The sequence below is a fragment of the Camarhynchus parvulus genome, chromosome 10 (assembly GCF_901933205.1).
Source record: "Camarhynchus parvulus chromosome 10, STF_HiC, whole genome shotgun sequence".
In the NCBI taxonomy this organism is placed as follows: domain Eukaryota; kingdom Metazoa; phylum Chordata; class Aves; order Passeriformes; family Thraupidae; genus Camarhynchus; species Camarhynchus parvulus.
Genome location: NC_044580.1, coordinates 4,904,950 through 4,929,099, shown reverse-complemented (window position 1 = coordinate 4,929,099; position 24,150 = coordinate 4,904,950). Strand labels below are relative to the sequence as shown.

General features: G+C 38.8%; 1 protein-coding gene across 3 annotated transcripts in view; it reads right to left on the bottom strand.

Moving 5' to 3' along the window:
* ACSBG1 (acyl-CoA synthetase bubblegum family member 1) overlaps positions 1 to 18,731 on the bottom strand; it is a 33,134-nt gene extending 14,403 nt beyond the window's left edge. For 2 of the 3 annotated variants that reach the window (XM_030955185.1, XM_030955186.1), the window contains exons 1-4: positions 18,592 to 18,731; positions 9,711 to 9,793; positions 1,444 to 1,661; positions 708 to 796 (exon numbers count right to left, since the gene is read on the bottom strand). In XM_030955185.1, coding sequence (XP_030811045.1) covers positions 708 to 796; positions 1,444 to 1,661; positions 9,711 to 9,793; positions 18,592 to 18,671 — 470 coding nt within the window. In that variant the 5' untranslated portion in view covers positions 18,672 to 18,731. Of the gene's footprint in view, positions 1 to 707; positions 797 to 1,443; positions 1,662 to 9,710; positions 9,810 to 18,591 lie in introns of all 3 variants that reach the window. The other variant, XM_030955188.1, reaches the window with a different exon arrangement.
* Between the last annotated feature and the right edge of the window lie 5,419 nt (positions 18,732 to 24,150).

Sequence of the window (24,150 nt, the reverse complement as noted above, 5' to 3'; positions counted from 1 at the left end):
AATAATCAAAGATCAGATGACACCTGAAGGGGTATGAAGATGTGGAAGCAAACAGCAGGACAGCTCTAATGTTTGTTTCACATATTCAGATATACACGAATCTCTGATTTATGCTCAATGCAAAAAGTAATCTCTAAACTATTCAGTAGAAGATGCTAGGACTCAGTGTTTTAACTCACTTAAGGTTACACAGGAGTTAGCTCAGGAAGTGGTAAAAAAATCCTCACTTATGTCCTCTTTTTGTTCAAGCTGTACACAGATACCAATTTGGATTTCATTGGTACAGAGCAGCTCAAGAAGTAAAATCCAAATTAACAGGTATAAGGACAGAAGAAATCAGGGTAGTTAATATTCATATGTTACTTCATCTGTTTGAATATATCTTACTGTAGATATCATTAATATTGTATTATTATCATTAATATAAAACTGGGATTCTCATCTATTTCCCACATCTTGCATTGATAAGATCCTGTACAACAGCTTCTGTGTGACTGTCATGCTTAAACCCATGGCAAACAGGATCCATTTATGACTGTCTGAACTATTTGGGATATAAGACTCCAGCAGGTTGCTGAAAGTGTCAGTCAGTAGCAACACAATTTCCAAGATATGATACAAAATACTGACTTGATACATTCCCAGACCTAGCAAAATAGAAATCCCCAAATCCCCCTCAAAAATTAACTCCCCCCAAAAAATCTTACCCAGCAAAAACAGCTCCAACAGCTGAGATGAACCATTCTGGAGAATTAAATCCAAGGATTGCTACACTATGGAATCGTTCAAGACCAAGCTTAAAAATAATATACAGAAGAATTATATAATATAGGCCCACTGGAGAGAAACATACACACAAATATAAACCATGAAAACTTTTGATTTACTATCACAGTACTGACAAGGCATGTGAAGGCATGTTTTGGTATCCATGGCAAACCTGGTATTTATTAGCAATTAACAGGATGTGAATTTTCCACTACCTTCTCCTGTCTGCTTGAACTCTGCTGCCCAGAAAGTCCCAAGACCCAGAATATTTCTATATGAACAAGAGTATAATGAGTACTAATACTACCCTATATTTAGAATGTTTTAAAGATTCTCTTTATCTCACCAAATTCATTATAGTAGTTTTCCCCTTTTTTTTTTTATCTTAAGGTTGCTGAGCTCTTCTGAGCTCTGCACCCACGTTCCAGAGACACAGTGCAACACAGCAGCTCCTCACGTGCAGTCAAGGCTCCCTGACAGCAGTGTTACCTCTGACCAAAAGTCATTTTCATCATTATCATTTCAATAAAGAATATTGAATACTGATCTTCAAGTAATGCAAAAACCTTCTTATATATTGTGGGGTTTGGAGTTGGGTTTTTTTTATTAATTTGTTTTTTGGGTTTCAAAGAAGACAAAAGGATTAAAGGCATTGGTTTTGTTTCCTGCACCTACCTTCAAGAAGCTCTTGGCTGCTTTCCTAGAGAGGCAGTAATATTCTGAAAAAGTTATTTTCTCCCATTTTCCATTCTTTTTGCTGGCCAAAGCATTAAGGGATCCGTATTTTTCCAGACTCTCCTTGAACATCTGATGAACTGTTATGGGAGTCTGTGGGCATGAGTTATCTATTCTCAGTCTGACTCTGCCATCAGCAAAAGAAGTCCACAGAGACTCTGGAAGGTAAAGCACCATTGTCAAGGTAATCTGCAATTGAAAAATACCATGTGACTGTGTACCAGAAGACAAGAGGATTGAATAAAGACCCCAGGACTAAGCACAACTCTGGCACTTCCCAGCTCTTGAGAGAAGGGTTTTCCAATTTTCTTATTATCAAATATACCACGTAGAAAGAGAAATCTTTATTTCTTGTACTTCATTCTGCATCTTGAATGAAAGTGCCATACAGAATTATGGTGATGATGTGTGTTGCAGGCACACCCCCAGTTCCAGCTGAATCTGTTTGCCTGTGCTCAGCTCTGCACTCCCCCTTGTGCCAATGGAGCAACTGGTGAATCAGAAGGCTGAAGAGATCCAAAAGATACAAAACCTCCGCCCCCGTTCAGTATCCGAGCTCCTTTTGCGTGTTATACCTCTTCCCTCCCTCCTGCCCCTCCAGCTATTCTCCCTCATCCTGTCCCTGTTCCTCACAACTTCCCACAGTTTCTCCCTTGGTCATCTGTCCCATGTTCTAATGTGTCCATTCCACTCACTCCTGTCTTGCCCTGGCTCTATGGTTCCATTTTTCATCTTCTGTTCTTGTCTTCCTCACCCTGTCTTTAAACCACCCACTTTTTTCTCCCTGTAATTTTTTTCTCCCCTTCTTTGACAGGACAAAGATGCAGAGCACCAACAAATGTCACTTGGCTCTCACCACTGGTGCCAAGGACTGGGACAGTCCCTGGCACTCACAAGAAATGTCTGCCTCAAAGACTGTCCTTGGCTCTTGCAAACCCTGCAAGACTCTGAGTATGAATACACTCCTTAGAGGATCTAGGGGTTGTAAGTTGGCAAAATTCAGGTGAATTCTCACAAGGAAAGCACAAACCCTCCCACGACTCCCCCATCAAACAGTTCCCATACTTATGAACAAAACAGTACAAGAACATTTTTAATAATTTTTTTCCTTAGGTGTACTTTCATAAATGAAGCAATATTTTTAGCATAGGCATAAAAATTGATATATTCTACAGTGAGCTGGTGAAAAAATTTCAGATCAAAGTGCTTGGGTTTGTAAGAATTAAGAGTAACAGAAAACAGTACTTTTTGTAATTCCTAATACAAATTAATAAGCATAATTGTATTTTATTACGCCTGTGAAAAGCAAAAACTGTAAAGCAAGCTTAGTTAGTATCTGTGCTGTTTCCTGCTACCTCAGTGGCTGAAAAAGAGTGTTCAAAAGTCCAACATGCATCAGACCCCTCTCCAATGCAATTCTAGTTGCTTCGGAGGTCTGGGAACTGCCTCTCTGAGCACTTGTGGCAATACAGGAACACATCAGCCATAGCTGGATCCACACCAGGGCTTTAGAACACACTTGCAGCCCACACCAAGAGCAAACTACTGTAAGCTCACAAACATTTCATTCCATTCCTTCTCCTGGCTGGCACATTTGCATTGTTCTCTTGACAAACAGAAGGTGCTTATGACAACAATAAGTACAAATTAAGCTGCCTCATCTCCATGCACCTTCATTTTCTCATGTGTAAATGGCACATAATGATTTTCAAAACATACGGGCGGAGCTGTGCTTAGGTCACTGGAGAAAGGGCATCATAAATCCAGATAGGTAATAGACAGACTTTATCAAAGTGTAAGCAGTAGCACCCAATAAATACTTTATGAGTTGAGAAGGCAAAGCAGCTGTTTCTGCACTTAACCCCAAAGCAAGCATGAAAAGGATGAGAGGTAAGACCTGTCAGAGACAGAAGCTATTGTTAATCCAAATGTTTATTGGATGCAGTGACACACCAAAGCCCAGATGAAAAATTTTTTATATATATATATATATATATATATATATATATGTTCTGGCTTCCAAAACAAAGGTATCAGGGATTGCAGGTGTGCTTGGACACAGGTAGGTGACTGCTCTGTTCAAAACAAAATCATAGCATACAGAGCTAAAATACAACATTCTGGTCCATATATTAAAAACGTTCCTGAATAAAGATGTTCCTCTCTTGAAGGAAACAGAAAGTATTAGCAACATTACTACAATAACATTACAGAAGTTGCATTAATAGTGTCTTTTCACTTCACATGTGCAGCAAATAACAGCACTGCTCCCAAAGAATAATGAAAATCAATCATATCCCTGAAATATGTATACATAGAAACCAAAAAATGTACTTGCAAACTGGGTTTCCTTTTGTTTTCCTTATGCCTCAGTAGCATCTGAAAGTTAAACTGCCATGTCTAGGCTGGGAATCAACTCAGTACCTCCTGAAACCAAAGTGGAGATCAGAATAAAACCCCTCAATATACACTCTTAGCATTGGTACATTTTACAACTGTAGCTTCACAGAGTACAAGGAAAAAACCCAGCACTCCAGCTCAAAACACTTGATGCCACTGAAAGTTTTCTGCAAGCAAAGAGTAGTTGTTCCTTTTCTCTTTCTTCCACTAACTCTTGCTACCTGCATTATACTTCATACTCAAAATGCTTTTTCATCCACTACTATGTGACCTTGGCTCATGCTCTTCACATGAATTCTGAAAGTCAGATGTTGCAAAAAGATTTCTGCTTAAAGAAGGCTATATTGTCAGATAAGAAGAACAGAGATTTTATTCAGGTAATAAAATCTGGACTGTCACTGTTTGAGGCTCTGGAAGGATTTTTTTTTCCTTATGTCATTCTCCTCCAAGGCCAAAAACTCCATAATCAGACTTCATTTTCCATGTTTCACTGCCTTCTCTGCTGAAGGAGGAGACAGCTCAGGGTAGTCTCATTCATTAGTTATAACAGGATCATTGTACTGCAGCCTGTCTTGGGAACTGTTCTAAGAAAAGCTGATCTAAATACCTGGGATTTCAGATCGGCAGTTTTCCCACCGAGATGAGAACTAAAGTGTAAATTTTCAACAAGAAACTTAACAGGAGGAAAAAAGTAGTTAAGATCCCCTTAAAGGACACACTTGCAGTTTTCAACTGATCTTTTACAATACAATCCTAAACTTATGAACTGTTCACATGTGAATACTGTGTACAAAGTACATTTGTTATTCAAATATTTTATACCAAGTTTGAAATTACACACAACATAGAACACATTACACATTTTGTGGTTTTTAACAGCCAGTTTATTTCTTCCACCATGTAAAATGGAAAGTTCTGATATGGTACAAGCCCAGATGTGAAAAATTACTTCAAACAGACAAACAAAAAACTTTTTTTTTCCCCCATGTATAATCAGTCTGGCTGAAACTGCTGGACCTCTGGGATATATGAAGGATCAAGAGAAATAGAGAAATACACTAATCCTACAGCTTAAAGCTAATATCATTAGTGAAACCTTCTCTCTGTTCACTATCTGACCTGCAAGTATTCTGGTGACTGCCAGAAAGGATTTGAGAATGTAAATGAATTCAGATGTTTATGGAAGAACAGCTCTGAGAGTCATATAAAATGCAAAAGACCCAAGGTCACCTTTCAGACAGATAAACAGACAGCCTGATTGTGGAATGGCCCTGCTGCATGATCTCAGCAACTCCAAGTGATATTCCATAGATATGCCCTGCGAAGCAAGAAGTAAACCAGTAATTTAACTTCTGCTTGAAAATTAATCAGAATTAACTCACAAAACAGGGTCTTGATTATATGCCAGATGCTGCAAAACATCACTCTGCCCTAATGACAAGAGAAGGAATTCAGCTCTCTGCTGGAGGCATTCCTGTCAGTCATCATCCAAGATTCCACAGCTATGACGCCACCACATTCTGCTGAAAACAGAAATACACCATTCCTCCTCTCACCCACTATTTTTCACTTTTCTTCAAGATGTCTGTGACCCTGAAAGATTAACTTCATTTTAGTAAGAGCTGGAGCTGAATAAACACTGCTTAGAGTCTGCAAGCTTGGCATCTATGTCAAACTTCTCCTTGTGCCAATGAACAGATTAAACAAAGGTACACAACTTCGGAATTTCAAGAGAACCTGAATGTCTCAGCCAGCCCAAACACACAGTGATTCTTCTAGTAAAACACACAAACTAGTTCCTGTGGCTTGTCTTGCCACAGCTGGGGGAAGAAAAGGGTTTTTCTGTTATTATATTACCAGTTTTCCACAATAAACAAATAATTTTACCCTCTCTAATAGAAAAGACAATATATAGAGGAAATATTTTTAAATTAGCCAAAACACACAAAAATATTTCAATTAATGGAAACTTCTACTTTTTCACCTGCAGGAAAAGGGAAAATTATTAATTACAATAAAACATTCTCCTCCTCACATCAGTAAACCCCTACAGTGTGGACCAGAGAAATGAGATATCCTCCAAAGAATGCCTCCACGAGCTGACGTGGAGGGAGTGGTGCACCAGGACAAGTACAAAATAAGCTTCATAACAATCCTGACGCTTCTAAAACTGATTACGATGCACCAAAATGAAAGCGTGTGGAGGGTGTAATCAGGAGGAAACATCACTCCAGAAACATTGCCCAGGCATGCAGGAATGGAAAGTCAAAACTCAGAATTGAAATTGGTGAGTAATGTGAAAAGTCACAAGAAGGGCTTTTACAGGTACAGTGGCAACCAAAGGGAGAATCAGTGATATTGTGGGCAGCTCACTGACACAAGACATGCACAGGGCTGATGCTCTCAGTGCCTTCTTCACCTCAGTATTTACTGGCAAGGTCAGGCTTCCTGAGCTTCCATGCCTAGTGGAAGGTGAGATGTTTTACCAACAGCAGCAGAACATCAAAGTAGGGACCACTTACACAAACTGCACACATACAAGAGGTGATGGGACCAGATGAGTTCCTTCACAGCGGTCACTGAGAAACCAGGTCAAAGCCATCCCAAGGCTGCTGTCATCTTCAAGAAAGCACAGCAATCTGGTAAGGTCCCCATCACAAGAAAAAAGCTAAATGCCACACCTGTCTTCAAAGAGCGGAAGAAAGAGGATGCAGAAAACTAAGGGCCAGTCCGCCTCACCTCAGTCCATGGAAATGCTATAGAACAAACTCTCCTAGAAACCATTTTGAGCTATAAAATTGTCACTGAAACCAGCTAGAATGGCCACCCTTAACTTGGCCCTGTAAATATAACCCACCTGCCTTCCAAGATGAGTTGACAAGCTCTGAGACAGTGAGAGCAGCAGCACATTGCTTACTCTACCTTTAACAAGGTTTTTGACAAGTTCTGCATAGCCCAGCACCCTTGGAAGATTTGAACCCACTGCAATTGGAGGAACAGGTATATAAAATATTGACTGGACAAGTAGTCTTTAAGAACAGTGGTCAGCAATTTTAAGTCTTGTTAGCAGTCAATTCCAAGTGACATTCTTCAGGGGTTACTTGTGAGAATGACACTGTACAATGATGGCACTCTTGTCCTGGACTATAGAATGCACCCTCACCAGCTTCAGTGAGCAAACTTGAGGAAGTGATTGATCAACAGGACAAAAGGCAGGGAGGCCATCCAGATACACCTCAGCATGCTGGAAGAATGGGCTGACACAACCTGAAAGCTCAAAAAGGGTGAAACCAGGTCTTGCACTCTGGGAAGGACAGCCCCATGGCACAGCATGGGCTGGATGCCAGCTGGCTCAGCAGGAAAACCCCCATGGTTCTGCTGAACAGGTTCGCACCTGTCAGTCAGACGTGTGCCCCAATGGAGATGAAGGCTAACTACACCCCTGGCTGCACTGGCAAGATTAAGCCAGCAGACCAAGGAAAGGGATTACTTCCCCCTATTCAGTGCCCCAAAGGCTGCCCTTGAGACAGTGTGCAAGAGAGAGATCCTGATGAGAAAACTGGCACAAGCCCAAAAAAGGGACTCCCGGGCAGCCAGGGGTCTGGAGCACACTACATACAAGAATCCCTGCAGGAACTGTGTGTTCTCCAGTCTGGAGAAGATAAAAAATGAATCTACCTGCAGTTTGTCAAAGACTGAAGCAGGTACTGCAAGGAAAACAGATTTTTCTCAGAGGCACACAGCAGAAGGACAAGAGGCAATTGACATGAGCTGCAGCAAGGAAAATTCTTGCTGGATCAGGAATTTCACAATGTAGGTGACTCAGCCTAAGAAGAGGTACTGAGAAGCTGTACAATTTCCCTGGAGGTTTTCAAAACTCAGCTAAACAAAGCCATAAGGCCTCCTACAAGCAGAAAGATGTCCTAGTTGCCCTCCAGTGCTCTTTTCTGACATAAATTATTTTGTTGATTCCATCAGTATAAAACCAGCATGGATGAGTTCTCTTATAACTTCACACTGCTTTTAAGTCAATATAATGCGTGCTGCCAACAGTAAAGGTACTCTGGATTTACATATGCATTAGAAAACCCCAAATCCTGCTTCCACAGGAATGCGCTTCTATACATTGGTAGAAGGGAATGGGGAAAAAATTATAGAACAACCTGTGGTCCTCATTAGATGAATTTACTCCTGAGGTTGCAGAATGTATCAATGTTAAAGTGAGGAAATCAGTTCTGAACAACTAGAAGATATCAGAATCTCCTCCTTTTCTCTTTACATACAATGTAGACCTCCTGCAATCAGTCACTGAACTTCCTTCTCATGAAAGATCTTCTGGGAGGAGTTTTTGAAATTCAGTCCTCACTTCACTACTCAGCATCTGCATAGCAGTATGATGTTTCCAAGTTAAACACTGCTTCCCATTTAAATGGATAACAGGTAGTGCCACAGATTCCCAAGGTCAAATAGAAGACAAAGTCTAACAAATTGTAAGCTCCTGATTCATCAACTAGAAACATATCTAAACACCAATAAAGGAACTGCTTAATTAAAATGGATAAGGTGTGACCTGTGTTTGCAGGAAAATTATGATGGAACAGCTGGAATGGCTTCTATCCTTAGCTGTTCACCTCACCTTTGTGGCAGAGGCTGTGGTCACCCCAGCAGGAGTGGCTGGGTGACATGTGCATTCCTGCTGGAGCACTGCTTTACAGCCCAGCTTCTCTAAAGTGCAGCAACCTCTGGGAGAGAAGCAGGTAAGGTGCTGGCAGCATTAACCACTGTCCCAGATAAATGCTTAGGAAAATAGGTCAGAGCCTTCACAGGCACACAAGCACTCTGCAGAATCAGTCTCAGTGACAATCTACATAGAGAACGGGTAGCTCAAACAGTACAATAAGATATCCTGTAAATTTGAAAACAGGAGTTTGTTAATGCCTTTATTCATCCACATTTATTTCCTGCTCACTGAAAGCATACACCTAGCAGTTCACTTCTTGGAAAGAACCCCACTGTGTAACAAAGACCTGCCTACTGAAAAGTAACTATATATCCATACAGATAAATATTTATACACACTATAAAGTCTGCATGCAAGATTCCTACATAGATCAGATAGCTATGTGCTCACTGTTTCAGTTTTCTCCTAGAACAATTGTTTTGTTGTAATAAGCACATTAAGATACCAGTAGCAGCCTCTGCAAGGCAATAGGGAACTCTCTTAGGGCTGCAAACCTTCCAAAGTTTTTCTAGCAAACCTCCTTTAAGCCCCATGGTAGCACACCCAGGCAAGGCATTCAGCACTGCAGTTGGATTCAATGACACCAGTGTGCACATGCTCTGATGCAACACAGAATTGACCAAAGCACAGATATTCCTTTAAAGCCTCCAGTCATTACACTGCACACTAAATCCTCCCCAGGTGACAGCTGGTGAGTAGGCTGTGATGCCAAAGGTAACACAACAATTTGCATGATTCTCTATAGGATCATGCTATTTTTAATTTTTATCTAGCCATCATTTCAAATACAGACAAACACTGGCAGAAACACATGCAAGTTTTCGGGCAACTCCTGAAGAATTTTCAGCTGCTCTGACTCACTTCTGTTTTAATTTTGTCTTTCATTAACTGAGCCTTGAGAAATTGTCAGTCAAAACCTGCTAGAATAGGCATAAAAATAACATTAAAAAAAAACCCCCCCCCTCCCCAAAAAAACCAAAACACAACACCAAAACAAAACAAAAAAAAACCCCACAAAAACCTAAGAAGAACTCAAATTTCCAAGGATCATCTTTTACATATTTACCTGCTGGCTCTATGCCTTCACCCTGGGTCTCCTCCAAATGAGACAGCAGATCCCTGCAGACAGTCTCTGCATCTGGAAAGGTTCTAAAAGCAAATAGAACTATTAAGATGTTATCCAGGAGCACTAGCAGGATCTACTAAAATCAATGTACAAATATGCAAAATAGATATCAAAAGGTAAACAAAAACACAGCTTGCAAGCACTTTGAAATACAAGCAGGTGGAATTAGAAAATTCTGATCTATCAAATACATTTTGACTCTTGCACACTCCACTATGACCTAATGCAATGGAAATGCCTTGCCCTAAGGATGACATTCTTTGTTTCACACTTTTGGTTAAAACATCACTGAATATACCAGATGAAGACACTAACTCTGAACTTCCACCGAGAGGCCACGAACCATACAAGTATGAATGATGAGTTACCAATCTTAACCCTGATCATACTGACACTGCTACTATAACAACACCTTGTAAATTGTCACTGTTGATACCTGATGAAGCTCTGGAGTCAGGGCTTTTTTTTTAGACCAGGAAGAGAAAGCAATTTTAAAAATACTACTAATAGCACTACCACTACTACTACTAAAGTTTCTCAGCAATGTCACCAACACAACAAATTATCATTAACACATGAATGAAATTAACTTTTCCTAAAAGTAAACAGACCAAGTTTAAAGTACAAATACAAACTCCAACCCAAAAAGTCTGTAAGGTGACAGACTGCTAAGAATTCCATGGGCAAAATACCTAAACAATAAGCATTTAGAAATTACCAAATACAGCAATGCACTACAGATTATGCAAGAATAGCAGCATAAAGATTTTTTAATTTAGCTAATTTCATTTCATAGAACAAATGGTGGGAATCAGAAGCCTTTAGAGGCTAAGAAGAAGCTAGAACTTCCTTCATTCTTTCTCCATACATACAACAGAAGAATCCTGAGTGAAGCTCAGGAAGTCCTTCCCCCCACAGTGTAATAAATGAACTCAAAATGTAGAAAAAGAAAGTTGAAACAATACCTTTCACAGCTTCCAAATAAATACAACCTCAAAAGCAGTTTTTACACAGTGGTGACAGGGAGCAAACAGCAGGACCAAACTCTACATCAGGCACTATTTCCCATTTCATATTAACAACCACACTTGTAAAATACTTATATATGTGGGACACTCCTAGAATTCATTATTGTCACAAAAGCCTTAAGCAAGCTGTATCTCCTTTACAATAATGGAGCAGACCATGTAACTCTTCACCCTTCAGGAGTGGCAACCACAGTTCTTTTCCTGCCTCACTCTTCCCCAGAGGTACCCTCAGAGCAGGACACAGTCACAAAAGCAGCTGAAGGAAAACAAGGAGTCATCACTAATCTTGCCTGTGAGGACATTTCCTCTCTTGTTAATGGCATAATGGCATGAAACATGAAAGGGCTTGTCTGATAAGCAAAATGAGGATCTGAAAATAGTCACTGGCTTGGTGAAGGCAGATGCTGAAGAGAAACTGAGTAATTTAAATATAGAAGGGGATTATCCCACATTTTGAAAGGTAAGCCTGTGTTTGATATGTGGAAGAAATGGTGACTTAATGAAGTGGGATTGCAAAGACAGAATGAAAGACCAGGAAGATCTATTTGGGAATAAAACCAAAAATCCCCATCTGAAATAACTTAAGAACATATGGTTGTCTGCCATCTCAAAACACCTGATATAATTCTTGATTCTTTTCCTATTTTAAAGAAAAACTATACTTGATGTTTAACAATCCAGTGGAACCTTTTCCTTTAAATATCTTGTGAATAAAAAAGCTTTTAATCATTTTACAAAACAAATAACCCGAAGTCTTGGTCCAAAGATAACCAAAATTTTTTGATGAAAACAAACAGCAGAAAAGCCTTCTGAATAAAACAACTCTGATTAGTAATGTACCAGAAGAGCCTCATTTGATGATATTCAAAACCTTAATAAACACTAGTAATTACTTTTCCCAGATTAATATCTCTTTAGCTTGCTTCATTCTTATCTATTATAGGCCACTGGTTCAGTTTACATTATATTCTCTTTATAGAAAAACAGCCAACCAACATTTGAACTTCTGGACTTCCTCTGGTAATGCTTCAATGTGCAAAACTTCCAGAAGGATCCCTACACATTCAGTATCTTTGTGAGTGTTAAAGTTGGTAACACTCCATGCTACATAATTCTTACTTCTGTGTATATTCAGAACCATTGCTTGTGAGTGAAAGAATGTGGCTTTGATGACTCTAACCTTTTATTAGGAGTTATTTCTTTAAAAATTAAGTAAATATCCAAGAATGGTTATGGTATCTGGAATTGTTCAAGACTGAACTGAGCAGAATTTGGTGGGGCTGCTTGATCAAGAGCTTACTGAGCATGAATTGCAGCAAGGAGAAAAGGCACTGCAGAACCATGGCATGGTGCCAAGATGCCCCAGCAAAACCAAAATTCTTCAGAGATCTGGACTTTGGCTCTTAAATTTTTTATGAAGATTGAGGTTCTGCATAAATTATTCAGTGTTATTAGTGCAGGGCCAGCATCTTCCAAAATCCAACTACCAGTTTAAAGGTGGACTTTCTGCATCTGAATTCTGCAAGTTTACAACTCCAAAAATAATAAGCAAAAACCTGTACAAATCACACAGAGCTTGAATTCAACAGTAGGGGTCACTTGAACAAGTCAATTAGGACAAACTGAGATAGAGCTCCAAAACACTGACCAGCTAGAACTAACCAAAGCATGTTTCTGTACAACTCCATTAGCATGGGTGTTTTTTGAATGACAGTATTTCCTGATGTAATTTGGGCTTTAATGTCAAGGTATTGCTCTAGCAAACATGACCTCATCTGCTGCCTGAACTCAACACGCTGCTCTCACCTGAGACAGCTCAGGCTGCCTGGTTTATCCAGAGCTCTGGGGCAAAGCCCAACACTGCCCACCCCACCCACAGCTCCCAGCACTCCCCTGTGCCCCTTGGATGCTATTCCACACTGAAGCTGTTCTCACACACCAGGCCAACCTGAAAAGCAAGATTCTGAACATTCTCTATTAACAAAGGGATTAACAAAGGGAGAGCTTCCTTTCCCTCTGTGTTTCCATGACTGTAACAGCCCTAGTGAGATTTATCTTTGTAACCCAGGAAGCAACGTGTGTGTGAGGTAAAATAATGACTGGTGTAACTGACAGCCCCTCTGCTGGGTGTGAGTCACCAGAGGAGAAGCATCCAACCTGGATTTGCTGTCATAGCAATTACTGGTTTTATCTGAGTGTATTTGATAGCAACCACTGAATACAGTGCCACTTCTTATTGTAACTACAGAAACTAAATGCCACAGCTAAATCTCTCTGCTTTTATCATTACAAAATGAGTGCTCTTTTGCTAATTGCACACTAGAAAAACTGTTTGTTCTGTTACCATAATGATGCTTAGTGATTAATGGCACTACTTACCGTGATACTAATTTCCATATTTTTTTATTGTTGTTTTGAGGGACTTTGGAATTAGATTTCCCTTCCACAGGCTCTGTTTCCTGTTCTGGGAATTAGAATTTCTGCTTACACCTCAAGCTCTAGGCCAGATATAGATAATTGCTGTCATCCAAATTGTTTCCTCACAGTAAAATCTAGTGAAAATACAAACCATAAAACTGAAGAGAATCTACTAAGTCAGTCTTTAATATGATAATAAACCATTTTCCTCCTTGGAAAAAACATTTTACAGAAACTCACACTTGAATAAGCCTTACAGAATACACTGAGTGTCCTGTATAATTAGGTTGTAGCTTTTCTCTCAAATTTAAAAACTATGAAATTTATGTTCTAGGATACATTTTGGTCTTGTTTCTGCAGACTGATTTCTACAACCAGAAACTGCACCAAGAGAATATGAACACTGTTATGCAGCCGTCATATTATTATGAAATTTAAAGGGAACCTATTCATTAAACAGATTACGTATGGGAGCAAATAAAAAGACATCTCATTCTTTTGGTATTCCCATTCCCTATCCTATTCCTGTTCAACTCCTGTAATCTTGTCAATGTTAAGTTTTTACCAGTCAGCTCTCTACAGGAATTATAAAAAATTTAAAAGATCAGCCTTTCTAGAGAGAGAGAGAGACTTTCTATAAAGTGCAAAATAAGCTGTTTAACAAATAATTACATACATAAATTGTTAATACATTGTTCAGGACAAGGTATTCCTTTAGACACCAGAATATTTACTCAAAACCCTCTATGCACATATAGCAAGCCAAAGTACTTTTACATCTGGAAATCACATTGACAACTGCTCACAAAGAAGACTCAAACATTTTCTTGTCATAAAACCAGTGGGTAGTTCAGACCATACATTCACTCAGAGCCACATTCTGAGCTTCCAGACCTGTGCTGTCAGATTCACAATGAAGATACCATCTCCTCCTCCCTTTCTTGGTATTTCTGTTGCAGAGGTTTCTTCATTACACAGCTTTTCCACTCCCACCCTGCTCCCAGGTACTGTTGTACCACATGTGAGATCAACATGCAGCAAAATATTTTTATTAATTAATTATTCTTATTCTGGTTTAATGGATGAGACACAGTCACTGTTGAAGATGCTGCATTCATTATCAGATAAGCTGAGGTTGTGATGTGATGCCTATGTTTGGAAGAACAGTATGTTCAAGGTGCAAAGCTCTGGCTGTGGTCAACTATGTTATTGCAGTTCAGGTCCACTTAACTTCCAAAGCTTTTATTATAAAACTTGCACGATTGCATGATTCTTCTGCTTTTGTCCTCTCAAAATAAATTATCCTGCACACTGTCTGCAACAGAGAACACAGCCAATAGGGAGGGAAAGCTCAGTTACAGCGTCTGCAGAGTGCCTACAATTTCTCTGTCCCTTACATGATTTTTTTCCAAAAAGCAATCCCGTTCTGCTTCTCCTGGGGATGCTCTGACAGCATTGCTTCCAGACTCAGTGGCTCTCAGGAAGGCTCAGTGCTGCTCTAAAGCAGTGCAGCTCCTTCCTCTGCCTTGCTGCTCCTCCGGGCACATCACCTACAAGCTCACCAGAGACTGCACTCACATGGCAGTGGGCATGTTACTTCATACTTCTTACAACAAAGTCCCCACCTTTTAATTGAACTCCTTTCTTTGCTTGCCTTGCCCAAAGAAATATTTTGTAAGACACAGGTCTAGGGAGCAATCAATGTGTGCAGATCCCCATTTGCACAAGCATTTTTTTCTCAAACACTTCTTTGTTGAACTGGTTTTCCTAACAATCAAATATTAATCCTATTTAATAAACACAAAAAAAAAAAGGCTGAAGTGGAAAATATGCCTTTTTCCAAGACAGAACTTCTTCATAAATTTTGATTTTATCTTTTACTACTTGCTTCTCTTGAGGACAACTTAGTGAATTCCTTCTCTAAACTCCTGCAGCTCGGTGGCTTAATTATTTAAGGAATCCACTATAAAGTGGATGATAAAACATCCTTCTTCTAATCAAGTGTCCATCTTGTGCTGTTTCAGTCTTGGTGACAAGTGTCCTAAATATTGATCTCTGTTCCAACACTGAGGAATTCCCCCCTCCAAGCTTTTGCTGCATATTCTCCAGGCCAGCCCAGCTATACACATTCCACCAGCCTTACTCTGCATTACAGTTGCTTTGGGGAGTGTTTTGGGTCTACATCTGCAAATTCTTAAAAATTTTTCATTGGGTGTTAGACATTTTCAACAGCTCATTGGGACACTTGAATTCAAGAGGGAATCTTTAAGTATTCATCTGCCAACTCTTCTGGCAGCAAAAAGCAATGGCTTAAATTACCTATGGGTAACCCCTGAAAACTGTAATGATTCTGGTATTTTGCCTAGAGACTTCAGAAACTAAATATCTTCATCTGGATCCCATTCATGAGAAATCCTTTCCCAAATCCCCATGCAACCTATAAGAGACCAAAATACCAAATCCAGTATTTTAAAACAGAACCCTAGAGACAGATTGTAGAAATGAGCACATTTCTACCATGTGACAAAGACAATAAATTCAGAATCACAGATCTGACCTAGAGTTCTAGACAAAGACAATAAAGTTACTCTGACTTAAATCAACATAGCACCACAGCTTTGATAGATTGGCAGCTAAAGAGACTGGCACATTAACAGCCAAGAAAATACTCTATCTCCAGACTCTGAGGTGCTACCAACTGTTACCCAAGATGTTCTGAAGATGTTTTCTCATTTTTTATGACATAAGGGAAAAAAACCCACAGTAATGACACACCACATTAGTTCTTTAAACCCTCATTTTCTGTAATGTAACATTTTTCTGTAATTTTCTGTAACCCACACCACATTAGTTCTTTAAACCCTCATTTTCTGTAATGTAACATGATGAGTAGAGAGTCACAGGAAGTCCCCATGGCCCTTTACAGGACACTACTGTCTATCTGGTCATCTTATTTACTAATTACTCCTCTACTCAAATGAGGGCAATATTATAATACATTCCTTATTAATTCTATTTAAAAGTTCCCCTTTGCCCTTGAAGAACAGGTTAGATTTAGCTGTTAATTGGTTTCCATGCCCTCATGAGATTTAAAAACAGGGCCATAGATCAGCCCAGATATGTTCCTATTCTTGCAAAAAGGTTCAGCTGATTCAACAATCGCTTTGATTTTCCCAGCGCACAAGAAACCAGTCTTTGTCAAATTACTCACACAACTTCTTCTCTCACAAAGATATATTTAAAAGCTAAACAAATGCTGAATAAAGAACAAAATACTAGTGATAAAGTTAACAGCTGAGATCTGTTTTACCATATAACACAGTTGGCACACACCTTCTAGTAAAACTTATTTCTTTACTTGCAAAAAACAGAACTGAAGCATTTTATTGTTGTTGAGAATAAAAATCCTCAAAAATCAGGTCATGTATTTTGGTGAGCAGAGCAGTTTTAGGGATAGCTGAGAACTTCATGGCTGAATGGGAAGAAATAAACAATGTAACGAGCCTTTTTTATTCTCCCCCAAAAAGGCTCTATTCAGCAACTGGGAGCATACTACAACCCTGCCCTGACCTTGGTACAGATTTTTTGGCTCTGTCCTCCCCTGTGCAGCAAAAACCCAGACCTAAAGCAGAAATCTCCCAGTATCTGTCTCTGTATGGCTATTTGCAGGGAATGTAGCAAAGTTAGGTCACACCACAGAACTCATTATTTCATCTCTGCCTCATTTTTAAGGTCATACTGATTCAATTTCAGCCTTATAAAAGATCTTCCTTTCCTATGTCCATTTGATACGTTTTTATTTTCTTTGTCTAGTCCTTTCTAGTTGGAATCCTACTTCCAGCATACTAAAAAAGGGACAGAAGTTTGCCACCTAACTTCAAACCACACCAGGTAAACAACAGCATTTAATGCAACAGCATAAACATGGCAACATGCACTGGCATCTTCAAAAACAAACATAGATGTTTTATGCTAAAGACTTTGAATACATCAAAAGTATTTTGAGTTCTAGGGTCTGATATTCTTCCATCAGAAATTCAGTAAAAACCCAGATGCTAAACATATTTCTAATACAGGAACCTTAAACTTCCTTTTTGCAGTGGATGCAAACCACTGTACTTTTAAATTCTCCTTTAACTTTTTTCCTTAACAAAGAAAACTCAGATTTTAATTTTCTTTTTAATTAAGTACGTCACAAATAGAAGCATGCATGGACTAAAATAGAGGCATTATTACTAACTTAGCAAAATCCTAACTTTCATGAGTCGGAGTGTACATGTACGTATACAGATCACAAGTCAAATAATGGTTTATGATCTTTGGACAGATTAAACCAAAAAATTACAATTCTAGTACTTAACTACATTGGGATTCCAGAAGCAACAACAATACATTCAATAGTTTTCAAAGATTTCTTCAACTTCTTCCTGTCCTGAAAACCTTAAGTCTTTGGATTGCTCCTCATGATTCTTATCCAGGATTACAAAGCCCAGAACAGAAGAAACCATTATGGCAGAAATTATCCCAACCAATCTTTTACCTGAAAGGATCAAACATATCTTCCAAGAGACATAACATGCAAGTTATTCCCTAAATAAATGTGAAGTTAGATATAACTTAACAGAAGACTAAATTCAGTCTCTGGAAATGGATATTAGTCCTTAGCAATACTGACAAACTTCTAACAATCAGAAGCTAAAATATTTCCCATGAGATGTCTTGTTCTAATCTTAAGTACTTCCAAAAACTCTAGAGATGGGGAGATTTCTCTCTTAGAAGATACCATTCCAGTGATAGATCAACAGGTAGAAGAAACAATGTGTTCTTTTTGTGCTGCCTAGGACAGAAGGGAGGAGACAGCAGCCAGCGGGATTATTTTTGTAAGAGGTAACAAAAACATCAAAATACACTCCTCTAAAACCGACTTCCCCACTCCCACCTCTAAGAGATGGGTTACCTGGTTAAGTTCTGTTGCCTTTGACAGGAAGAAGATGGTCTGTCACAAAGATCAATTATTACCTGAGGATTACTCCCTCAAATCCAGAAGAGAAGAGGCTAAATAGCCTCCGTGCTATAAAAGAAACATTCTACAGGGGTATCCTACATGCCAATAAGATACAAGCAACATATTACCTACTCAATGATGCTATTAGGTTTAAAGTCAAAGTAGGATTTAGCATAGGAGAATAAGCCTATTTATAATCTTCATTAAGAATTTTCTCTTATTCTAGCCTCAAAAGATACACCTTATTCTTCATTAGATAGTAGAGATACCAGGAAAAATTCTTGTGCATCTGCACAGCAGTACAAGAGAAACTTAAGCTGGGGAAAATTGGTATATGAGTTTGTTAAAATAAATGCTTAAGGTACTTTACCCATTTTCACAGCTTCCTGAAACATTCCTTGCATTTTCAGTCTGCAGTTGTGTTGTGAGAGTCTCTCCACTGTTAGGCATGCTGACAAACCCTGCAAAGCTGGCCACAAATATGCTGAAGAACTGTGCAGATCAGGCATAAATGAGCTACTTGGAGAACCAAAGAAACCAACAGTAACTGGTTATTTGTTAGAAAAAACAACACGTAATACAAGAGGAGGAGTCTACTGCTACAAAAGCTATTTCTTTCTGATTTTAACATGCTTGAAATGTCGCAGTGCCTGTGAGCTGCTTACTGTTAAACTTTCTTTTTAATTCACTTTTCTTTAATTATCCATGAGAAGAATTTTAATGAGTTCCCAATGCTTTAAGATGCAAATCTTTTCTTTTGCCAAGATTTCCACAAATTCATTCACACAAGTTGAAGCAATTCTAATTTTACTAAGTCTAGTTTTGAAAAAGAACATTCAACAAAGCTATTTTCTTACAGAAAACACAGATAAATTACTAGGAAATGCCTTAAAGTCAACTCTACCTATGAAATCCAGCACTGCAACAGCTAAGCACCTCCTCCAGCACCACAACTACAGCAGCACTTCCTGCACCTCACCAGAGCAGGCCTATGGTATAATATGGAAGTTTCTACACATGACTGAACAAATTACTTCCCAGGATGTAAGAGAGACCAGTTCAGCTATTTAGGCTACTTCTGTACTGGTAAACTAAACAAAATCCAGAGAATGGCTCAAGCCACCCGCTCTGAGCATCTTCCCTGGCATGGCTCTGTATGAACTGGCACTTGCCTGGGACAATGCAGGGCAGAGGCTGTCACTGGAGATGATATTAATGACCACCCTGTCTGGAGGAGGAAGAGAGATGCAAGCCATGCTGTGCCATGGCCTTCGGAGCCAGAGAACATCATCTAAAATGTTCTACTTAATGGTACAAAGAGAGCCATAGTGACTAGGAGTATCTAAGATAGCAAATATTAACTTTGTAGAAAGTGTGGATTGTATTCCAGAGTGCCTTGCACCATATCCAAACATATAACTGTAGACAATGCAACTTGAAATGAAAGAAAAATTTGAAGCGAGATTCTAAGAATTCTATTCTCATCACCAGAAACTTGATTTGAAAATACCTGAACACAAAATGGGGGTATTTCAATGGTAAAAATTTGTCATCATATGCAGCAAAACTCTATTTGTCAGGATTGATTTAGTTCTTTCATTTTGGGATAATTCTCTGAACCCTTTGTTCGAACAATTCTCTGCAGAAAGCCACAAGATCTCTTCCTTGCAACCAACTTGCCAGTAACATGATAAAGAAAACTCTGCTGCAAGAAAACCCTTCTTTTTCTTCTTCAGGTCATCTAAAGTGTTTTAGATGCTATATGAAGGAAACCAATTAGAGAACTGCTAATTACCTTGATTGAGTTGCATCTTTGGCGTTTAGTGGCTGGGTAACTGGCTGGTCTCCTGGAAGGAAATGGCTGCTCATTCTCAAAGTCTTGTACTTTCAGTGAATAAACAGATAACCTCAAATTTATCTGTCTTCTGTATACACTGCATTTATGAAAGATTTTTTTGTTTTGTTTTTCCTATAATTTTCCTTAAACTTGCTGATGGTTAGCAAATTATTTTGACACAATCAAGCATTCTCCAGTGGCAGATCACTCCTCCAGTAACAAGGGCAGATTGTTACTGCCAGAAGGGAAGCCAGACTGTGAAGTAAGGGGAATTTATCAGTGGGAATTGGTGGAGAAGAGTTGCTTTGGACTCTCTATTGTGTGACTGTAACAGAAAACTCACATCATTGTGATAAACTGTGTTCCCTGCAACTGCCAGCTGTGGTCTTGTCACTTGAACAACAGGCTCATGAATGTCAAGCTGTAATAGCTTGACACAGAACCTGCCTTTGCCATCCTGGTACATTTCTAGGTTGACTTCAAGTTTCAAGAAATAAATCCTAACAAACGAGGCCAGCAACTTACATGGAGTTCAGCAGAAAAAACCTTCATCTTGAAATGGTTTCTACATGCTGCACCTTACAAGATGGTGTGATCCTTTTATGCCTAAATCTACCTGCATGCAAGTTGCACAAGCCTGCACTAGACCCAGACGGAATATTTGTGCTGGGATGGGCTGCTTTTTGCAGCTACAGGATAAGATTTCTGGGCGTTGACAGGCTCACTAAGCAATAAAGGAATATAAAAGCCAAATAAAGCTCACATACTGTTCACATCCTTTGCTCTGCAATTAGGACTGGTATCTTTCAGAAATTTGCAACCTCAGAGTTGAAGACACTGTCACTACAATCTGCACAGTCACAAGATCCCAAGCAGAAATATCAGAGAGGCCAAACCAAAGCCATGTTGTTACTAAGGTCCAACAGTGACCAAGAGCACTGCAAGGCAAACCAGCCTTGGTGTGAGTGGAGCATGCTGGGGACAGGATGTTTCAGGTTTAATTCACAGTAAGACTATGGAAATGTGAAACTACCCAGGGCTGTGTACTCCCCCATCTATTTATTTGTAAGGCAAGAAAGTGAATGTTTCACCATAAAACCTGTATTTACTTAAAATGAACAGAGGGGTGCACTAATTCTGGATGCTCCTTGCTAGTCATCCCAGTGAGTTTAAGCAACTGTATGACAGGGCCCCTTTTTTTTAGTCATATAACTGGTAACAAATCATGTCAAACAATACTTTTTGGTGCAAACATTAAACTGGTAGTCCTATTGTTCCTCCCATCTTCCAGCACTGAATCCAAACCAAATCAAAAAAAGCCTTACCTCACAATCATTACCAGCAGAACATCTCATAACCTTTATTCAAAGCCTGTTTCAAAGGCTTTGTTACATTTCTTTACATAAATTGCACCACTTCTAATAGTTTTTTATTATTTCATATCAGTTTTCTTAGAGCCTGTCAGCTTTTCAACTTGCTACTAATTGCAGCCTTCTGCCTGCTATGTTCTGTTAACTACATTTACTGTGATTATCTACAGCTCGCTCTTTTTCCTATTTTCCCATAAAATTAAAAACTTCATTCAGTGTCTAAAACATTTTAGCTAAAGTAAAAAAAATAATTAAACTCCACAGATCTACCAAATGAGAGTAGTTTTGGGGGTTTATGCAAAATTCTAAATCCAAACATGTCTTCAAATATTACAGTGCCAAAGCCTCCATTAAATCTTACCACACAAGTGAGTCTAAACACACACCTTAGGGATCAACCAATTTATGGTACCTTGGGCCAAGAACATGATGCTGAGGGCAGATTCCAGAATGAAAAGCTTCAGGCAAGCAGCAGCTTTTTAAACTCACATATGCTTTCATACTAATTTATTTCTAATGCAGGAATTCAGATTAGACAAACCTGTGACTGCTAGTTACTCACTACACACTACCCTAAAATAGCTCAAAACAAATGCCATCATTTACATTTTTCCTGGAGATACCAATCTTTTACTTTCCATCTACAGCAAAAATATTTTTCTAACAGTTTATTTCTGTAGAAAATATCCTTTTCATATCATAATTACGGCCCCAGGGCCATTAAAGAGTCCTTAAATGAAACTGTCACACTTTATTGTTTAACATACATTTTTAATAAGACTAAAAATCATAGCTTAAAAATATTACTTAAAGGATATTTCCCTAAGAAGTTTGTAGAAATTGTGCTAACTTTTGAGAGTGGATGCTTGAAAGAATCCAGCTCAGCACAAAGGAACGTCTGCTGTGGTTCAAATTTCACCTTATAGAAGAAATACTGAAGCTCTTTAAGCAGATTTAGTGTGACTGAAAAGAGACAATCCCTCAGATTCCTGACTTTTTTTCTGGTGTTTGTAATAAAAGGTTTTTTTGATACTTTACAAAAATCAAGGGTGCTGCAAGAAGCTGCAGCTGCAGTTCAGCAGATTGTTCTCTTACTTGTGTCTCCAGGATCCTGCTTTCAACAAGAATGAGAAATAGCAATACAGCCAGGTTAAAAAATGCAAACAAGCAGATTCAAGCAGTGATTTATATAATGGGATTAAAAGATAAATGCATAATTCTTGTAGGATATAAAGATGCTGCATGGTCCCAAGGTCAGAGGGGAAGCAGTTTTAACTCCTGTTTTGTGCTAACCTGCTTCAGAACCAGAGTCCTCTGGTGGCTAAATGAAACAGGCTCCAGATCTAATTACTCCCCATTCCCAGTCCATTCCTGCCTCCTTGCAGAGAACAGAAATTCTCTGCTTGTTTTCCTGTTGACACGCTTATTTGATACTGGGCAAGTAAAAAGCAACAAGGTGATTCATGTTACATGTGGCAGGAGGGAAGAAAGGGAAAGTACAGTAAAAGAAATTTGTTGTTCATCTGAAAAATGGGTAAGGAACTGCTGGTTAGCAACAACCACAAACTTTAGGAGGCAAGATGTGCACCACAAGGAACAGAGCTGGGCATATACACCCTTGATCCCTAGGCTGGTTGAGTACAGGAACCACAACTGTAATTGCTGAGAAATATGTCTGCATGTTTAAAGGCTGTATCACATTTATTACTGATCATGACAAAACTATCTGCTGAGGATTCTAACTCTGTTCCACAAATACATAAATAAAGTATTGATAAATAGGAAGTGTCTTGCTTCAGACAGCTGTAGGACTGTATTCTCCTCAGGTATCAGAATGACTGCATCACTCAAACAAGAGTGATGTAGGAGATGTACATGATGATGCAAAGAATATCCATTGAGTGGTATCTCCTATTTTTATAATCTCAAACACCAACCCTTACTACTTTTCCCACTAATTCTTTGAATAAATAATGATTTGATTGCACCAACTGGAACCAAAGATGGAGAAAACAAATACAGCAGATGTATCTAAACATAACCTGATAGGTCTCCCTAACAAAATGAAAGTAAATTACATAGGAGGCTCAATCCTCTTAAGAAAAGATCCAAACCAGCCAAGTTTTTGGCTGTTATTACAAGTAACAAATGTTAACAGTAAGAAACCATCCACCAGTGAGATTCTTATTACATTTACCGGTATCTACGCACACCTACAGGAGGATTTCTACTCACAGAAATATACTGTTTTTATGACATACTAAAGATGGATCTCTATTATTCATTATGTGGATCTCTTATTCATTATGTGCTTTGAAAGCTTCTCATCTATGAAAGCATTCAGCTACTACAAAGCTATAAACTGATTTACTGTTTCTTCTTAAAAGGAAATATTATGTTCAGAACAACAAATTATAGCTAATTTATCTTTAAGGTAGACACCATTATGAGAATGAACCTTTTCTTTGCCTTGAAGAGGAGATATTTAGCTCTTGGCCTACAGAGTAACATACCATAAATATTTATAGAGAAGAGTTCCTGCATTTACTTGTCAATATAATTTCACAATTGCAAAACACAGATTTACATGTTCAGCTGCTGATAATTATGCTTGGAGAAAATAATAGTTATCAACACTGATTTCTTTCTTGTGGTTTTGAACTGTTCCTTTCATTGATATTTTCTGTTGATTTCCTGTAATTAGCTCCCCCTTCTTCAGTAA